The sequence below is a fragment of the Monomorium pharaonis genome, chromosome 4 (genome assembly GCF_013373865.1).
Source record: "Monomorium pharaonis isolate MP-MQ-018 chromosome 4, ASM1337386v2, whole genome shotgun sequence".
In the NCBI taxonomy this organism is placed as follows: Eukaryota; Metazoa; Arthropoda; class Insecta; order Hymenoptera; family Formicidae; genus Monomorium; species Monomorium pharaonis.
Window position 1 is genome coordinate 1,837,713 of NC_050470.1, and position 20,417 is coordinate 1,858,129.

The window sequence follows — 20,417 nt, forward strand, 5'->3', positions numbered from 1 at the left end:
CTATTTTATGCGTTTTATTAACAATTCCGTCAATTAATTATTTTTTAATTTTCATTCCGACTCGTGTCACTGCATTCAGCAGAGGTATGAGATGCAAACAGATTCCAACGGGAGTCGGAATGAAAAATTGTTAAAAAATAATTAATTGACGAAATTGTTATTAAAACGCATGGAATAAGTCGGAACTATGCGAGAACTATTGAGAACTGTCAAAAAATAATCGAAATTGTTTGCACTTTACGTCTCGCGAATGCGGTGCCGACGGCAGGAGAAAACAATTTTGAAAAATAATTAATTAACAAAATTATTTATTAGAACGCATAGTTTACCAATATTTTATCAGAAATGACTCAATAATTAATCATTATTTAAATCGATAAATTTAAATACCTTTAGATGTACTTGTATTAATAGGCACATTTTTATTGTCTGTAGAATCTAAATTTATCAGTTAATTTATTAATTAATTTTACTCTTATATTTTTTTTATTTGGACCATTTGCAAACGGCTCGTATGCATATGTCTATTATATATTTTCCAAAATAAACATTATTTCATTATTCGTATTAATTTTAATTATTAAGATTGAAAACTAAATAAATAAATTTTATTAATGTGCGGTTCGATTTGAAATAGCAGGATGATGTCAGCAGAAAGCGGCATCCATGGAACGACTCGGTATTCCGGAAAAGGAATGTAGCAGTAGCAGTAGCAGTAGCAGTAGCAGTAGCAGTAGCAGTAGCAATAGCAATAGCAGTAGCAGTAGCAGTAGCAGCAGCAGCAGCAGCAGCAGGAGCAGCAACAGCAATCGGTGAGTGAATTTTTATCATGTATATGTGGAACAAAATGATATGTGATAAACGTGCGAGATAAAATATTGGTTCTGTTCCTTGCTATATCTGTACAGTGTCAGTATTGCACATTTATAGAACACGATTATGCACGTTTGCATAAAACAGGTTTAAAATATGAATGCATATAATTGTAAAATTTACGGGTATAGCATGAAACAGAACCAAATAAACGTGGACATAGCATAGAAGAGACCCAAAAAGTCATGCACATTACCTACGGGATTTATAGATATTTGACTACATAGTTCAATGTGCACATTTTGTGCACATAGAGGCGCTGATGGATGAAAACGCCTAAAACGACACGATGATCTCTCTCAGGTTCCTCTCTGGTACTACACTTTACCGCAGTCGAAGTCGAGGTCGGATAAGCGGAGTGATCGCCCCATGAGAATCAGCCCGTTTCGTCCGCGAGCGCGGTGAGGTCGCTGCAGTCGCAATTTTTACGATCAGTGGAGAGGTTTGTCTGGGTTTGTCGCACGAACAATTTGACACCGCCATTTATCGCGCTTTCCAACGGCGACCTTCCGTGTGATTTCTCGTGTACCACGTTCCTGTACATCTCTTGGCAGCCGTTTGGCCGTGGTGTTCTTGCCCCGGGCACATCTTTGCGGGATATGTGATGCTGCGTGCCGTGCTCTGTGCTCAAGCTTCGCCATCTTTATCTGTCGTCGTCGCCGTCGCCGTCGCCGCCGCGAGAACAATCCCGAAGAACGTTGTTTCGATGTTCGCCGGCCGCCGTAGTATTTTCATCGCATGAGAATTCATCGTGAACCTTCATCCTCAAAGTCGCGACGAAGTCTCAAATCGATCACGTGTGAAATACCAAAGTTCTACGCTTCCACGCGCATCTTCAGCGTGTCCAGATATTCCAGATTTAATCCACGAGAAAGAGAGAGTGACTGGTCTCTTAACGAGGAACCTTTGCAGAATCTTTTAAGAATATTTCCAGGACGTTCCAAGGATCTTTTCGGGACATCCCGAAAAGGCATCTCCGATCCGCTCGCCGGTGGGATGCTACACTGAGGCGAGCGGTGGCAACCTTGTATGGACCATTCGCAAGAGTAAGTATGGGTTGTGTAGTCTAGGTTGTATGTATCGCAAAAATGATTAATCAACCGATACGAGACGCTGACGGGTGACAGAAGACAGATTCTAATAAATAAATTCTACTATGCTGATTAATCGCTTGAAATGACAAAAAAGATTACATTGTTATTGTGTGAGACTGGATTGTAGCTGTTCAATTACTGAATAAACAGATGGCATGAATGTAATTTTATGTGTATTTCCTATATATATATATATATATATATATATATATGGAAACCCTTTATGCAAATTGTTACAAGGAAGAATAAGTTTCTGTCGTTCTCGTGTCTTGATGCAAAAAGAAATTACATATGCACTGATTGTTGCTGATTTTCAGTAATATTCAAAATATCTTAAGATATGATGCTTAAGATAAGAAAGAGCTTTGTTGACTGAAGGTTTATTTTTTTGCATATTATAGTCTGAGAATTTTTAGTTTAGAAATTAGCTTTTTTGTTGAATATGTTACATATTCTTTAATTCTACAGTTTCTTTAATGCTAATTAGTTGTGACTAGTATCATATACTAGTCATAGAAGAAACATCTTGACGTCTTCATTCTACAGGTATAACCAGAAAACTAATCGTTTTGGTTTATTTCCACTGACAGCAGTGACCAAGGAAGCATAACTGAGAGTTAGCTTGGTGCAAATCATTGTTTTTGATAATGTCTTTGAATAATCTCAAACAATCCATAAGTGCAAAATGAAATCTGTGACAAAATTTAGTAAATTGAGACATTAATAATTAACCATTAAACTTTTAGAAAATTAATTAAGTGTGTATATTATACATATAATATCACATAAATATAATAAATAATGAAATTAAATAATACATGTGTGATGCATGTCTAATTTTATGAAAAGTAGAAATAAAAAAAGTCTGTGTGTGAGATATAAAAAATTACAAAATTTAATTTATTAAATTATTAAATTAAACAATTAAATTTATTAATATTTTGATTAATTATATTTTGTAATTTTACAGATATTAATAAATATATGTTAAATATTTTTATGTTTAAAATATGTTTAAAATTTAAAATTTTAAAGTTGAAAAAAAATTTCTTTTATTTTTTAAAATTATTAACTTCATTACTAATATGATTAATTTAATGAATTTTATTGTTCCTATATGTGAGTTTAGTTTTTTTAATTTTCTAAGGAATAAAATTTTATTAACAAATAATTATTAATTGTATTTTATAATTTGTGCATTTATTATTTTGTATACAAATATTTGTATATATTAGATTTGTTTATCATTAGAGTTTTAGGAATGATATTTAGGAAAGCAGTTTCACACGATTATTGTGAAAATATTCCGCCATAATTCTAAAATCCTTTCTCGTCAGTTCCGAGTGAAACTTAATAAGACTTCCTTTCTCCTTCTCATTACAGCTGTTCTGCTGTTATTTATTGTACTTTTTAATTTTCTATTGTTGTATATTTCATACATTACTTGATATTTAAATCATGCTGTACTTGAAATAATTTTATTTGATGTAATAATAGTTTAATACATTATTTTTTATTATGAATTATGTAATTATTAATGAATTAAAGAATAACAATTTTTTTATTTATATAATTTATAATTGATACATCTAATATAGACTGCAAATTGTAGTATAGAAATTAATATAAAATTCTTTATAATAATGAAGTAATTATGTAATTAATAATAATAAAATTGATTATATAAACAGATGAAATTAGATAATTATTACATTACATTGGTATACATTGAATAACAATTTAATAATTAAATAATAATCGAAATATATATGTGTATAAAATAATCTGATATTTTATATTATTGAGCAGATTATCGTTATATTTATTATATAAGTAAAGTAAAGTAAATTGTAATTATTTATATTTTTAATTGCTTATATTTAATTCTTATTATATTTAGTTTTAGAATCTATACAAAACTCAAAGTTCAAATGTAGTTTTACGTTATATTTTATACCATAATTAATTATTTAATATAATTATTTAATTATTATATTATTACTGTTGAAAAATATAAAATAAAAGTATAATTCTGACTTAAAATATATTGAAATTATTACAGGCAGCTATACAAGTGGCTGGATTATTCGTAAAATATAATGATTTCTTTATATAGATGTCTTGTGCTGGTACGATCAATTTTTTCTCGGTTCAAAAGGACATATTGAAAAAAATTTTAATGGTTAAAAATTATACATTATTATTAATTAAATATTTTCTCAGTTGACTTTTAGACTATATAGAAATCTAAAATTCGAAAGGAAGAGAGACAACAGTATTTCTCTGCGTAGAACTGCGCACATAGTATTACTCGGTAATATTGTATTACTAGCTCAGTAGTTTCTATCGTCATGGTGTGAGTCATCCAGTGCCAGTCATAGTTTTACTCTCTAGTAGTCTGGGATTGCAGAAACAGACTGCGTGGAACTTTGTTACTGGTACAGAGATACCTGCTTTGAATTCTTTGCTGGTGCAAAGAATTTTCAAAAAACTTAATGTATCAAGTATAATACAGGAAACTATCACAGGTTATTTACGTACATCCAAATCTTTATTATTATCAATTGTTTTTATATTAATATATTATTATAATGTATTACTAATATATTATTAATACATTATTAATGAATGTGAAACAAATCCTGAAGGAATATAGTTAATTATTATAATCCTATATTATAATTTCCGTGGAATTTTTCTTATTTTAATTTTATATCTCACAAGTTTAATTATTCTCTTTGATGATTTACAATTAAATAAACAACAATATTTTATACATTTACTTATATAATTTTCTATACGTCTAACAAATATAATAATGAAACGATTTAGTCGGTAAATGTAGCGAATTTATTAGGCTGGGACGTTCTGGACATTCATGCACAATTAATTATATAATGAAGGGTTAAATGATAGATATAGGTATAAAGATTTACTATTATATTATATGTGAAGAAAGATTTTATTCTCGAGTTTGAGATATCTTGTATGTGAATGTAATCTGCACCCTTGACTATGATCTTACGGGGATGCGATCTGTACACGCGTCCCCTTATGCAACCCCAGTGCGTATACCTTACAGAAGAACGTTGCTGCGCAAGCGTTGAGACTTCCATTTCCACTATAATTTTGCACCCCTTTTTGGATAGAGTAGGGATGGATTCACCAAGGGGGTGGAGGTCTTTAGTGAGAGACTAACCGCGATCCCGTACAGTACACGATCGAAACTATACACATAGTACATATATCCCCTTTCCTTTCCCCCCGCATACACGACACGCTTACACATGTACATACGCGCGCATATTTGTATACAACCTATATTTTTGTACCAACGATAACTAGATGACTTTTTTGTATCGTGAAATACGTCCAACGGGAAGAAGAATCGTTGTGTAGATATACATACATGTATGGTGTGAAGTGGTAGAACCGGCAGAGTCCACCGTTACTGATGGGTAGGACGGATATGTCAAAAACGCTCAATGCTTATAGAATGTGAGTAGACGTGAAAAATCCATAATGGCTCCTTCCTCCTTATTCCGATTTTTACGAATAATATAACTTCTCCATAATTATGCACTTGGAGACAAAATAGTTCATATTCATAATATTGCGATTATGTAGCGAAATAACGAGATGATTGAAATGGAAGTAATGAGAAGAAAGAACATTACTCTTACAATCCCACAATAAAAAACTTTTCTCCTTTACATCAGTCCGCACTCAGTAGCGATTCTCCATGTTTGTAATTTATACGTTCATTTTAATGGCATTACCTACGCTTTATCTCCGTTTTCTTTGTTTTTTTGAAGTATACATGTACATCTATTTTATATAAAGGATGAAAAGTACGAGAAATTACAGCAGAAACAGAACAGACACACTTATTAATAACGTCAATACGGGATTAGCAAAATGGCTAATTGTAATTATACGGAAAATAGCGTCGGAAATAGAAGACAAATTCTATTGTCTAAGTATTGATACTTTCCAAGATTAGGTCTGACTCCGTTCAACAATAAGAATCATTATTCATATTCGATTGGTACGTAGCGGACTTGTGTTAGAAATTGCACCAACTGTCTTCGCTACCGAGCATTGATCGGTGGTTCGCATGGCGCTGTGACGTTATCGTACTCATCTGCGATATGTTTGGAGCTCAATGTAATATAAAATTTCCGGAAACATCTTTGAAAACTAATGTTTTGACGTTCTAGAAAGATCCCTATTAATATCAGCACATAACAAACATTACATAAACTTTTACTGAAAATGCATTTTGCTTTAGTATTACATCTAGTGTTATAATGAAATAGTTTAATAAAATAATTTAGTCACTAGTATTATATTATTAATTATGGTTATATTAACTATGGCTATAACTATAGTTCATCTGAGCCTTTGAGTTTTTGAAAATTATAAACTTATGTTAACGCTAATTGAAAAAATGTTTTGTGATTAGTTTCTATCACATGAATAATTATATTTAAAGCATTATGATTTAATCACTGATATGTTTCTGTTAATATTAATAAGATTCTATTAAAATATTTATTCTATTGTAATTTTTTCGCATATACATATATGTCTAAATTAATATTAAATAAATATTGATTAGTATTGTTGGAAAAATCAACTCGTGTTAACTTATCTGATCTCTCTCTTGAAGAATAGAATTTTAATATTAGTTATCATTATATAATTCATTATATACACAAAGTATATGTGTAAAATATTGCAAACATTGTAAATTATTTGAAGGATTTAAATTTGTTCGTATAAGGAAAAAAAAGACAGAAATACGGTATTAAAAATGTTATATGTATAATAGCAATAAAAAATTTTTTGATTTTCGATTTATAAAAACTTATCTTTTTAATTATTTTTATTTGATAATATTGACAATATCTTTGAAAAATAATTATTTTAATTGAATAATTGTAATATGAAAAAGCCAGAAACAGGATATGCTCATATAAATATATATTAAAGTACATTAAAATATAATTAGAACATATAAATAGAATTTACAATTCTATCCTCAATTCGGAGATGTGAATTATAGATAGATTATCTAAAGAGGACGTTTTAGTTGTATGTACTTATTTTTATATACTTATTTACTACATTTCTGTATATAACTGAATATAGTCTGATGCTTAAAATTAGATTGGACTTACAATTTTATTTAACATCTATTTTTTTTTACTTAGGTTTACTTGTATTAATACTCATATTTTCACTTCTTTTCTTTTTTCTACATTCTAATTTTAGTCTTAAATGTTTTTATAACTTTAGTTATTTTTTTCTTTTTACTTATTTTTTAATTTTTATTCAATAACTTCCGACAATTTTTAAGAAAATAATAACTTTGAAATATTCTATGTATTCTTGTAGAATTTTATTACTTGTATATTGTTTTTACTATTTTAACTAATTTTTCTCTGATTGAAATTTTATTTACGTAGACTTGTAAAAAAATATAATTTTTTAGATAAAAAAGAAATTATAACATATTCATGTTTTTATTTATTTTTATTAGCTAATCAATTAAAATTGCTACAAATTAGAAATAATTATCATACTTGAATTGATTGATGATTTGAACTTACTTATGTGCAGGTTATTTATAATAATAAAACAGGGTTAACGTGTTTATGAATATATCATAAACGTGTAGGTGTATAAGACGTTATAGGTAGCAGAAAGCAGTTCAGCAGAGTATATAGTAGTGATAAAGAAAACAATCCGTGTGTAAGTAAATAATTTATTTGCTTTTCGTAGCTTCCAACTTTTTATTTTCTATTATTCTACTTTGTAAAATTTCTTATAGAATATTTTTCAAGGTTCTAAGGTTTCAAATTACGATTAATTCCTTTTATTTCGATTTATATAATGGTTATGTATTTGTGTTAGCCGATTAATCCAGAGATATAAATTCAAAGTGGATTACTGAAATTGGTCTCTGTCTTTTATTGGCATTGCTTCGAGTGGTTAAGGTCGCTACTGACTGAAACTGGTTGAATAACGGAAGTACTAGGACAAATGATCTTATTGTGTGGTTATTAGGTTTGTTCGTGATACTGACCTCAGATTGTTGGAGGAGATCAAGGTTTACGAGTGCCTGAAAATTCAATCTTGACCGAACATCCAGAACATTAGTTTAACATACGGCTATGTATTTATTCGAATGTATTTCGTAATTGAAATGCATCTTAACTATTATTGAATAACAGATGTATTCAGACAGTTTTCAAAACGGACGGATAGATCCAATAAATTAGCAACGGAAAGTCGATTGAAATAAAGTTATAGAGAGATTGCATAATTGGAAAACATCGTTAATTATTAGTCCTCTGTTGATAGATTGATGAAATTATTGTTTATGATGTATTGTATGTCATACACGTGCAACATCGATTGTAATGAAATGTTTCACGATTGATCTCTAGAGAAAAGTGGTCCCTCTCGGCTAGTATCGATTACGTAGCGACGACGCAATCGTTTCTCTTCACCATCGAATTTCTAGTCAAGTTACAGTTTTATAGGTTGATTCACAAAAAACTGCTATAGAATATGAGAGTTGTATTTAATTAAAAAGACATTTAACAGAAAATTTTACACAAGTCCAGACAAAGCAATATTGAACCTTTAGATTGAACATTTAATATTTTAATTATTACATTGAAATATTTAGATAAAATTTTGGTACTGCAGAGTGATTTATTTATTATTTTATTAATAATAACTTTGTGATTTTTATAATTGTTATAGATATTTTATTCTATGCTATTTTATTTTATTCTCTTTTATATTCTATTTTTTAAATCTTTATATATTTTTTAATTTAAATTTAATTTGATTTTTGATATTAGCTTGAAAACTCTTATCTTTATTTGTAAATTGAAAAAAATGTAAAGAAAGGATTTAAATGTTTTATTGCATAATTATTGTAAATAAACATTGTAATACAACGAATGTGTTTAAGTACGTTTGAAATCTACCTCGTAGAAGTCTGTCTGAATTTTATTTTGAATTTTTCTCTTAATTTGATAATAGTTTTCTTAGCTTTTATATATTTATATATTTGTTTATTATATAGTTAATATTTTATACTATACTAAATTTTTATACTAAATTTTTTTATTTTATAATTAAATTCTATAATAAAATATAGAAAAATAAGAACTTTGTTTAATAATATGTAAGGAGGCGGGGGTATTATATTGAAATGTATCTATATGAATCGCTCTGTATCCGATTCTACCGGAATCGCGAGAACGTCGCGATATTACGATGCGCCGGCGTCGAAATATTGAGCCGACAGTACCGCGCGTTAGACCAGCACATAGACAGTTTCAACGCGGCCCTGAAGACATGGGGTAAGTCTTCTCTTTTCGTCCTCCGTTTTGCTCAGGATTCTTTTCGATCGAGTGCTCGAGTCATCATTATAACGGTTCTCTTGCTCTTAAGATCTTGGAGACCTTGCGACTTTCAACTTCCTTCTCTATGGCGAAAGCGCATTGGCGCTTGTCGGCCATGTTGCAAAAACTATATAACAGTTAATGTGAATATTTGTAATATAATAATTTATCATAAAATATTTGGATGTGTGAGGTGAAATATATTATTGATATTCTTCTTCAGAAACTAATTGCCATTTATTTTAAAGTGCAAATATCAGCTATTTACATTTTACAGCAGAATATTTATACATTGTAGACGAATCAAAAAGAAATTTTTTTGTCCTGTAAATATAAAATGGTATTATTGTTTCTATTTTCAGTAAAAAAATCGAGAACATAGGCAGAATGACGGCGATGACGCAGGAGGAGATCGTGGCTGGAGCACGGACGGTTGCTCAGGGCCTAGAAGCTCTCCGAGTTGAACATGGTGGTCTGCTGCAGGGCCTGCAGTCCCAAGATGCGCCAGCTGCTCGGGACAAAGCTAGTTTGCTATCTAAAATAATTGAGATGATCGATCTTGGCCTAGGCGAGGCGCAAGTGATGCAGGCGCTTGCAAGTCATCTGCAGATGGTGGAAGCAGAAAAGCAGAAACTGAGGACACAGGTGAAGAGGCTGTGCCAGGAGAACGCCTGGCTCAGAGACGAGTTGGCCGGCACACAACAAAAGTTGCAAGCGAGTGAACAAGCTGTGAGTACTGTCTCAGCGTCTCTATTAATTCCAATTCGTTAATTTAATGACTTTACATATTGTGTATATATGTAAAAAAAATAATTTAAGTCAGTATTGTCAACACCAACCAATATCGCGTTCATATTAGTTGTTGACGATAATAATCTGCCGGTTATTTAATCGCGACACATTAATTTTCCCAAATTCTTGCCGCAATTCTCGAACCTGCCGATAACGTTCGTCGAATTTTTTATATAGTTTCAAGTTTTTGATTCCATATTGATACTTGTACTCAGAATAAATCATTCTCAATAATATCTTAATTTGTTTTTTTGTTCTTCCACCCAAATCGATCAATTCTTTGTCAAACAATAATGTCGATTGCACTTTAATCTTATTTTTAACATAGTAGTACTGTTTATTAATATACCAAATATAAATATTATGAAGATTAATGTTTTCCATAAAAAAGTTTCAATTAAAAAAAAAATGTATTTTGATAGATTTTGAAATATTTCTTAATCTATAAAAAAAATATTTTGCAAATTATTTCATACATCTTAAACCTTAGAATTTTATAATATTTAAATGAAATACATCTGTTTAATGAAGTACTTCATAATTTATGATGTATTTATATTTTAACATTTTCTTCGGAGGTCCCGTTGTTTATTAATAATTTCTTTTAATAACAATACATTTTCTTATTTTAACCAGTAAATTTATTACATTCTTAATTATGTATTTTGCAGGTTGCTCAATTGCAAGAAGAGAAGAGACATTTAGACTTTATGGCCAGTATGCGACAATACGATCCAGATCCATCAACTGAAGATGAAAATGCTAAAGATCGACCGAAAGACGATCCCGTGGTAGATCTCTTTCCTGATGATGATGCGGACGATCGCAATAGCAAATGTAAGTGAATTTATAGAAAAACGCAATATTGAAATTTTTATAAAAATAATTATTAAACTTCTCTAACAAAAATGTGTACTGTTTTTCAGCTATATCTCCGACTCCGCCGTCGCAGTTTGCTCAGCAAGTGAATGCTGGCTATGAAATACCAGCACGTTTGCGCACACTGCATAATCTAGTGATCCAATATGCGAGTCAAGGCCGGTATGAAGTGGCAGTTCCTCTTTGTAAACAAGCTTTGGAAGATTTGGAGAAAACCTCCGGCCATGATCATCCTGACGTGGCAACCATGCTCAACATCCTCGCTTTAGTATATCGAGACCAGAATAAATATAAAGAAGCCGCAAATCTTCTGAACGATGCTCTAGCGATTCGAGAGAAGACGTTAGGTGAAAATCATCCTGCGGTGGCGGCAACGCTGAACAACCTCGCAGTATTGTATGGAAAACGAGGAAAGTATAAGGAGGCTGAACCCCTATGCAAACGAGCTCTAGAGATCCGCGAGAAAGTACTAGGTCGTGATCATCCGGATGTAGCGAAGCAACTGAATAATCTGGCATTGCTATGTCAGAATCAGGGCAAGTATGAAGAAGTGGAACGCTACTATCAGCGTGCGCTCGAAATCTATGAAGCTAAGCTTGGTCCGGATGATCCAAATGTCGCTAAAACGAAAAACAATCTAGCATCTTGTTACTTGAAGCAAGGAAAGTACAAGGATGCCGAGGTGCTATACAAGCAGGTGCTCACTAGAGCGCATGAGAGAGAATTTGGTGCTATTGATGGTGACAACAAGCCGATTTGGCAGGTACGGGAACATTGAATCACCAATACAATGTAATTGCAGTGCCTTCAAAATTACAACTAAGGATTCAATTTTAGAAATCTTTCCAGAAGACAAATATGATAGTCAAAAGTTTTCAAAATTGTATAAAAAAAAAGAACGTAATATAATGATTTTGTGATTTATTCACAATTTCCTTCGAAATAATTCCCTTTATACAATAATTGGTCCAATACTTGTGATATAAAATTTTGCTATTGGATAATATTACTTAAGACTAATGCGGATTTTTAAAGCACTTTATTTGCAAATATACTTATTAACTTTAAGCAATTAAAATGTGATAAAACATTTTGTAAATAATAAAACATAATAACATTTGAATAGAGCAATATTAATATTTCTTTGTGATTTTATATACCTTTTCAAGTATATTAAACTGTGCGCTGAATAAATTTTTAATCTTAAAATATAGTTATAAATTAAAAATAATATGATATTGAATTGATAATTTAATGATAATAATGGCAACAAGTATCTATTATCCATAAAAAATATTAAGAAAAATAAATTTATTGGTATAATATATATTATATATAATATAAATACATTTTAAAAATAAAATTATTAATCTTTATAATGAAAGATATTGTCAAAGTAACTAATAAAATTGAAAAAATATAAAATTGAAGATTATTATAAAGAATATAAAGAGCAATTATAAATCTATATTGTTTGTTTACCAAATTCTACGAATTTTATAGTTTTTAACTTTTTTGAATTGTGACACTTAGAAAATTATTTAATCATTTTCTGATTAATGTTATTTTTTTTTTTTAGGTGGCTGAAGAGAGAGAGGAGAATAAGCACAGAAATAAGGAGAATACACCATATGGCGAGTATGGCGGCTGGCATAAGGCCGCGAAAGTGGATTCCCCTACAGTTACTACTACCTTAAAAAACCTCGGTGCCCTTTATCGAAGACAGGGTAAATACGAGGCCGCAGAAACGCTCGAAGATTGCGCTATGAGATCTCGAAGAGAGGTAGGTGATATTTGTATGAACTTTTGTTGAAAAAATACACGTGTGTAATTGCAAGTATAATAATAATACAACTAACAATGTTTCATGCATTTCACGCACACAGCACGTGCAACAAGTGAGTAAAAGCTTTTATACTCTTATCAGACTACGCTTTAAAGATTGAGGATTGCGAATTGAAGATTAGAATTCGACCTATCAGATAATTGATATTTTTATTTCTACTTTGTTCTGATTGGTTAAATTCTAATCTCCAATTCACAATTCTCAATCTCCAATACATAGTCTGATACGAACTTTAGCATTATTTTTGCATGATCTTTCCACATTGCAAAAAAAATAACAGCTTATTTTTTATATATATTTAAATTTGTTTTCTGTACTTTAAGTATTTTAATTTGAATATAGTGTTAATTGCCATATGTGTAATACTGATGCATAATTACTACATATATGGCCTGACAGATTTTTTCTACTAAATTTCTTTTTAAGTTACATGTGTATAATTCATATGATAGAAATATTTCAACAATAATAAAGTAAAAAATCTTTTTATTATAATCTGAAAATAAATGCATGGTTTGAAATATTGGCAGTCGATATGTTAAACAATTTTAAATATTTTGATCAAATATTAAAACTATATCAAACTTTGCAAATTAAAATTAATAATACATATATACATATAATAAAAATAAAAGTAAAGTAAAATTTAATTAAATTAATAACCAACAATGTGCGTTTTTATATAATAATTTGTTTTTTATTTTATTTTACAGGCGTTAGAGTTGGTAAATAAGGCACGAGTAGCACAGTTGCTGGGTGAGGAGAAGAGTTCGACCAGACGTGGCTCGCGGTCCAGTCTGGCCAATAGCGAACACGAACAAAGTCATGAAGAGGTGAGTCTTGTTCTTTCTTCTGTTTGTCATTTCGACGTATAAATTAGCCGTATGCACTTTTCGCATGCCATGCAGTAGCTGACACAAACACTTATAGCCGTCTACTATCCTTTTCTTCTTTCTTTTTGTTCTTTTTTTCGTTTCGTCCCGTCGTCCGTCACGTCCGGCACAACCTGACTGAATTCTGGCCGAATCTCATCGGCGACCGCACACGCACGCATATGAACGCAATTGAACGCAGGCGAACAGTTCGCTGCCACTGGTGCAAAGGGCGCTACATGAAGGACAGTCAGCGGCGAGCACTGGCCAGCACCAACATGATGCTAGTCCTAACAAACCCGGGTTTAAAAACAAGATCTTCCAAGCTTTTGGCATTCACTCGTCATCTACTTAGGCCGGGCGAATTCGGTTTCCCGTTTCTCGTTAGCTTCTATTTCGCCTTATCGTTATCGTTAAATCCGTTCTCTTCAGCTGCGTATCCTGTATTTTTTTTAACAATTTTTATCTTCTTTCTAATGCTTTCTTATAACACTTGTTTCATCTTAAATGCAGTATACGTATGTATATATGTATGTAATTATATACACACACATACATCCATACGCATAATGTATTGTAGCTAAAGAGAACAGATCTATTTTAAGTACGACATCACTGAATAGGTAGATGTACTTCTAGGGTGAGCAAGGACTTTAAAATACCCTTTAATACTCTTATTTCTCTCTCATATAATATACGCTATAAACAATTCATATCAATCGATTGATTTCTGAATCTTTTTTAGTATTATAAGGTAGAAAAGATATTGAAATTAATTGATCAAATTTGAAATAGAATAAAATTAAAAATATTAAAATAAAGTATTAAAAGATTTTTTCTGTAATCTCATTATTTGTGGATAATTACTTAATTACAGAGAAAGTGTATGTAGTTATTTTTTATACAGATTAAGAGAACATATTAAAAAAAGAATTGAAGTTAGATATAAGCGTGAAGAATGTGTCAATTCATTGAAAGGCATGAAAACATGGTGCCATGTGATGCATGTCTTAGCACAATATGTATGTCCCTAATATGCTCCGAATAGAGCGCATCTGACTATCACGTGATAAAGTGCGACGCCTAGTATAAATAAATTCTTCCAAATAATTCAGTATAGAAATTATTCTTCGGGATTCTGTTCTTAAATTACTAATTATATAATGATAGTTTATTTTAAGAATTTTATTCATCCAAGGTAATTTTTGTAAAGCTACTTTCCTTGGATGAGCAGAATATTTTAGCAAACCTTTTTTTAGAAAACAACATGATATTTAATACGATATTTAATATGATTTTTTTCTTTATTTGTTGAATATAGACACAAATGAAAAAACTTTTTTACGTATTTTAATATTACGCATAGTATTTATATTCACAGGGTGTAATTACCGTTTTAATTGGAACACCTTGTATAAATTGCATTTACATGAGAATAACTTTCCAGATAAATGCTTATTATGTCATGAATATAAGAAATAACTGGATCGGATTTATGCAAAATGTAGATAACAAATATGAAAAAATATTGGATGCAGCATATTGATAATATTCAAAATGTTAATTGAAAACTTAAAGTATATTAAGAAATCAATAAACTGATATTATTAAAGTAGATAAAAAAATATTTGTATAATGCTAAAAAATATTCTAGCAACAATTCACAGATCACATTTATTGTGTTTATTACTTTAACTACTTTAGAATACTTCAAGCATCGTTGCTTTCTAATTTTAGAATAGCATTTTAACACAATCTATTAGATGTATCTAATAGATATCTGTTTATCTATTATATCTAAGTATCATATTTATTATGATTATTTGTTAAAAAATATATTTTTATTGATATATTTAATTATATGATGTGTTAAAACTTTTATAATGAAAAGTGTCAATAACATGATAATGAAATTTGATATCATTTTTCTTGTTTACTTTACTTATTTTTTATATCTAAACATTTTATAGTAATATTTTATGGTAAAGTCCAGTTATTTTCTTACATTCATGATTTTATACAGAGAGATTGCAAAAATAAAGAGTATTCGACACGTTGTTTTTAATTAAAATAAAGAAACTGCAATTCTATCGAAATTTAGTATATACTAAAATAACCTCAATAGGCATAATAAAAATCATTATTATATCTTGTCACACGCTATAGTTTGACGTAAATTTTTTCTTGAATATGTGCCTATTTCTTTTTTTTTCTGTCACAAATTCAAGGAAATTATGCACATGTTAAAATACTATTATCATGCATGTAGCAACTTTGCTTGACTATATAGTATAATATAGATTCGTAAAGCAATGCAAAGAAAAAAAAGGAATGTATTAATAAATAAAAGGCCTTGATTAAAATAGGCTAAAAAATATTTACATAAAAATATTATAAATCTAATAACTATGAAAATATTCTGGTTTTTATTCAATTCATATTACAATTACACACACGCACGCACGCACGCACACACGCACGCACGCACACACACATACACACACACACACACACACACACACACACACACACACACACACACACACACACACACACACACACACACACACACTATGATTACAGTGAAATAAAAATCAAAATAAAATTCATTAAAATTGATTAGAAAATATATTTTAATGTTTTAAATTAAATCAAAATTGGAATATATCGAAAGATATTGATTATGTATTCTAATTCTTCTTTACTCTGTTTTATAAAGAATTCTTCAAGTTTGTAATACGGTGATATGTATTTTTTCATGTGTCAAGTTAAATGTTTATGATAACTCGAATTATTATGTTTTTGCATTATAAGTAAATTGAGTTTTAAAATTCCACATTGTTTATAGCTATTTTAATCACAATTTATACGCGGTTTGAAACAAGATTGCAGCAATTTCGATTCCTGGATATATCTTGAAGATATATTTTATTTACTGCGATAAATATATTTACACGATTATATAGAGTAAAAAAGTAAATTTCAAATTTAATTCAGATATAGATGTACAGGATGTCTCAAAACATGTAGGTCAACGCTCGTAAAAAGGAAGAAGAAATGAACATAAAAGTCTAATATTGTCTTGGGTTAGATCTTGGGTTAGGTTCGCCAATGATCGAGGTATTAATATTTCAAATTATGAAAAAAAATTTATTGTGAATGTATGATAAGCTTTCATTAATTTACTGTTTACAATTACAATAAAAATTAATTAGATTATTTGCAGATTCAATATGTTAATATCTCGATTATTGGTGGACCTAACCCAAGACAATATTGGACTTTTATGTTCATCTCGATTCCTTCTACCTTTTTACGAGCGTTAAGCCACATATTTTGAGACACCCTGTATACAGAATGTATTTGAAATCTTTGTTAGAAAAAAAAAATCAATTGCAATCCAGATAATGTATTTGAAATATATTTGAATTATGCTTGAAATGTGTATAATGGTGACAGAAAATGATGTAGGTGATATCTCTCGTAAGATCTCAACGGTGCATGTAAAAAAAATTAATGTTTGTCTTATTGATTTCTGCGTTGTGAGATATTGAGTATTTCGAGCGAAAAAGAGATATAAGTTTTATAAATTCTACAAAGCGATATACAGCACTTTTAATATAAACACATTCTTTTTTAGATAGGATAATTTGTTATATAAATTAATAGTTATTTTATTCTTAATTATAAATTAATAGATTACAAAAATGATGAAGGTAGTGCCTTGAGACTTTAATAAATAATAAATAAATTATTTTCAAACGGAGATTTCCAGAGTGACTTATTCTTGATTTCTTCTATATTATAGTTATATGTTCTTTTACAAATTTACATTAATTGATTCTTGCTTTACTATAAGTATATATTAAAATTGAAAAATAAATGCTTTGCAAGATATTTCATGTTTTGTGTAGTGATGCACGATAAAATATGAAATATGAAGTATTCTTTTTTGGACAATTTTATCTAAATAATTTTACATAACGAACGTTGAAAAGAATTTGTATAAGAAAAAAACGTTTTATTTAAAAATCAGAATCTTGAAATTTTGAATATATATTATATTTTCCACTTATAACAAAAGTATGTTAAAACTATAGTTGTTACGAAGCAATTTTTATCTGAAATACTTCTAATAAAATTTGTATTTTAGAATTTTGATGAAATATATTAATAATTTTTAATATTTGTAACAATTACAAATACGCGGGCGCGCGTGTACACACACACACACACACACACACACACACACACACACACACACACACACACACACACACACACACACACACACACACACACACACACACACACACACACACACGATTTCACACTTGAAAGCAAGTACTATAGATTCCACCTATTCTAAATCCGTATTTATTTTAGAACACTTCTCCTATTATAAACTGTTATTTTCATTTTAAATTACTTTTTCAATACAAGTTTGTCATATCAGTACACACTTGTGACAGATTCTTCTTTGTATCTTTATGTATAGAGTGAGAAAAGATGAAAGGCAAAACATGCAATATTTTATTTATTTAATTAAAGATTAAGATGTTTTATGTGATTGAGAATTGAAGGTTTTAAGTAATTAAGTTCTAATTTGCTAATACATAAAATAGAAGGATTTTGTAGTATATTTAATTTAGAATGTCAGGAAGGCATGTAAAAAAACTTGTAATTTATATGGAACGTATAATGTAATATGTTGGCAATGAATGAAATATTGTGCATTAATTTTCTTTGCACGCAAAACTTGTGCTTTACTGTATCATTTGTTCTTTGGATCAACTTGCCGTTGTCGTTGTTGTTTCGCTTTTGATTCTTGAGTATATATTGAGCGGAATCCAAGGTACAAGATGAGGATGACGATGACGAAGAAGAAATATATCATTCCCAGCGACGAATGGATAAATAACAAGGTGCGTATTTTTTTCGTAGAAATATTTATAATTTTTCTTTTCTATTTTATTAGTGCACAGAATATAACTGGTTGTGATCCTTGATTATTTCCGTCACAATCACTTTCAAATTAAACAAACGGCTTTTGCTGATATAGGAAGGAACAAGTTGATAAAGGTGATATAGTTTCTTAAAAATATATTTTACATAAATAAAAATATAAAACTACCTAATATTTACTTTTAAATCAAGTTACATTAAAATAAAGGTTGTCATTGGTATAATATTTATAATATAATATAATACTTATTTAACTTTTATAAAGTATCATCTTTACTTGCTTCTTCTCGGTTTTTTAGTAATTAATGAATGCTCTTAATAGTAATAATAATAATAAATATAATAGCAATAATTTTATTAAATATAATAATAGGCTCTAGAAGGAGATACTAATATTAATATGATTACGTAATCTAGAAACCTAATATTGAAGGAATAAAGTGTAAATTTGTATTGTGTGGAATTGCATGCTAAAGCAATAACTATATGATAATTGTGTAATTGTTTCTTTTGTGTGCTTGCTATAACGATGAAATATTAATACTTATTAGTTAATTTAATATTGTGCGCTTTTTTCAGCAGTGTTATTTAATATTTGATGAGATATACTTAAAAAAATATCTTGTGTCTTCAATCGAAATAAAATTGCTAATATATGAATTGTAGAATTATTATAGAAGAATATATAAAAAGCAGATAACCGTATAAAATATAGAACATTTCTGATATATAGGAATTAAGAAAATAATAAATTTATATTAAATTAATACATAGTTCAAAGCTGTTAAAATATTCTTTTATTAATTATTGCATTTTTAAGACATTTAAGACATTATTATATTTAAAATAAAAATATTAACGATTTAATGATTACAATTTATTATTCTTTTTGATTTATTTATGAGAGAGAGATATATTTTAAAACTTTTAAAATTATATTTTTATATTATTTAATTTTTAGCACTATATTATTTATAATAATAGAAGACACGAGGTTTTTTTCTATTTTTGAGATAGAAAGTCAGGCTTAAAACTTGTTTCCGTTTTGTTGCAGGACTGGAAGTACGCCTTTCGCGCGAAATAAAGATGTTCATTGACAGACTACTACTAGACTATATCTCAATGTGCGAATGATAAGAGACGAAAGGAGACTCTGCAATGATGAAAATATTTATTATGTTTGAATTGTTCACGTACATAAAACACATTCCATCTGCTTTTCTCGACAAAAAAAGAAACGCACTATATGCGAGCTAGCTCAACGTTGCTGCTAGTTTTTCACTTGTAGCTTTATGTGGACGATTTTACTGTGGTGCGAATTATTCTTTACTATTTCTTTTGAATGATTATTTAAATGACTAAAAGATGTCGAATAATCGAATTAAAATTCAAAGAGATCCTAGTCATTTACGCAGAAACAGCGAAATTATGCATGTATACACTATCGTTCAAGAAAAAAAGTATTTGCTCACTCTGAAGAAGATAAAGAAGAAAGACTAAAATTTTTTTTTCAAAATTTTTTATTATGTAATTAAGAAAGATAAATTAAGCAAATACTTTTAAATTGTAGTGTGTATTATTTTGGTATTTTTATGATAATGTATTTTTCTTTTAGCTGAGTTGCAGATTGATCTCAAAATTAATATTTGCACGTTATTTGGTATAAACA

The 20,417-nt window shown here is 29.2% G+C and overlaps 1 protein-coding gene across 7 annotated transcripts; it reads left to right on the forward strand.

The window, feature by feature from the left end:
• Positions 1 to 1,362: 1,362 nt before the first annotated feature.
• Positions 1,363 to 20,242, forward strand: LOC105836177 (kinesin light chain). Of its 7 annotated transcripts, none has more exons than XM_012680032.3 (8): positions 1,363 to 1,919; positions 9,757 to 10,123; positions 10,858 to 11,023; positions 11,113 to 11,828; positions 12,645 to 12,848; positions 12,952 to 12,963; positions 13,625 to 13,744; positions 13,986 to 16,111. In XM_012680032.3, exons 1-8 carry the CDS (start codon positions 1,903 to 1,905, stop codon positions 14,136 to 14,138), a joined length of 1,755 nt encoding a protein of 584 aa, XP_012535486.1. In that variant the 5' UTR covers positions 1,363 to 1,902; the 3' UTR covers positions 14,139 to 16,111. The 7 variants fall into 7 exon arrangements, with proteins under 7 accessions (XP_012535486.1, XP_012535485.1, XP_012535484.1 ...); XM_012680030.3 differs by lacking the exon at positions 1,363 to 1,919 and adding an exon at positions 4,728 to 5,465; XM_012680028.3 differs by lacking the exon at positions 1,363 to 1,919 and adding an exon at positions 9,198 to 9,352.
• The last annotated feature ends 175 nt before the right edge of the window (positions 20,243 to 20,417 follow it).

Bases quoted from the DNA above. Each gene is read 5' to 3' on its own strand.
- LOC105836177 (XM_012680028.3), top strand. From the start codon at position 9,267: ATGCGCCGGCGTCGAAATATTGAGCCGACAGTACCGCGCGTTAGACCA. The intron at 9,353-9,756 runs GTAAGTCTTCTC...TTCTATTTTCAG, and splicing joins CGCGGCCCTGAAGACATGGG to TAAAAAAATCGAGAACATAG. The intron at 13,745-13,985 runs GTGAGTCTTGTT...AATTGAACGCAG, and splicing joins ACGAACAAAGTCATGAAGAG to GCGAACAGTTCGCTGCCACT.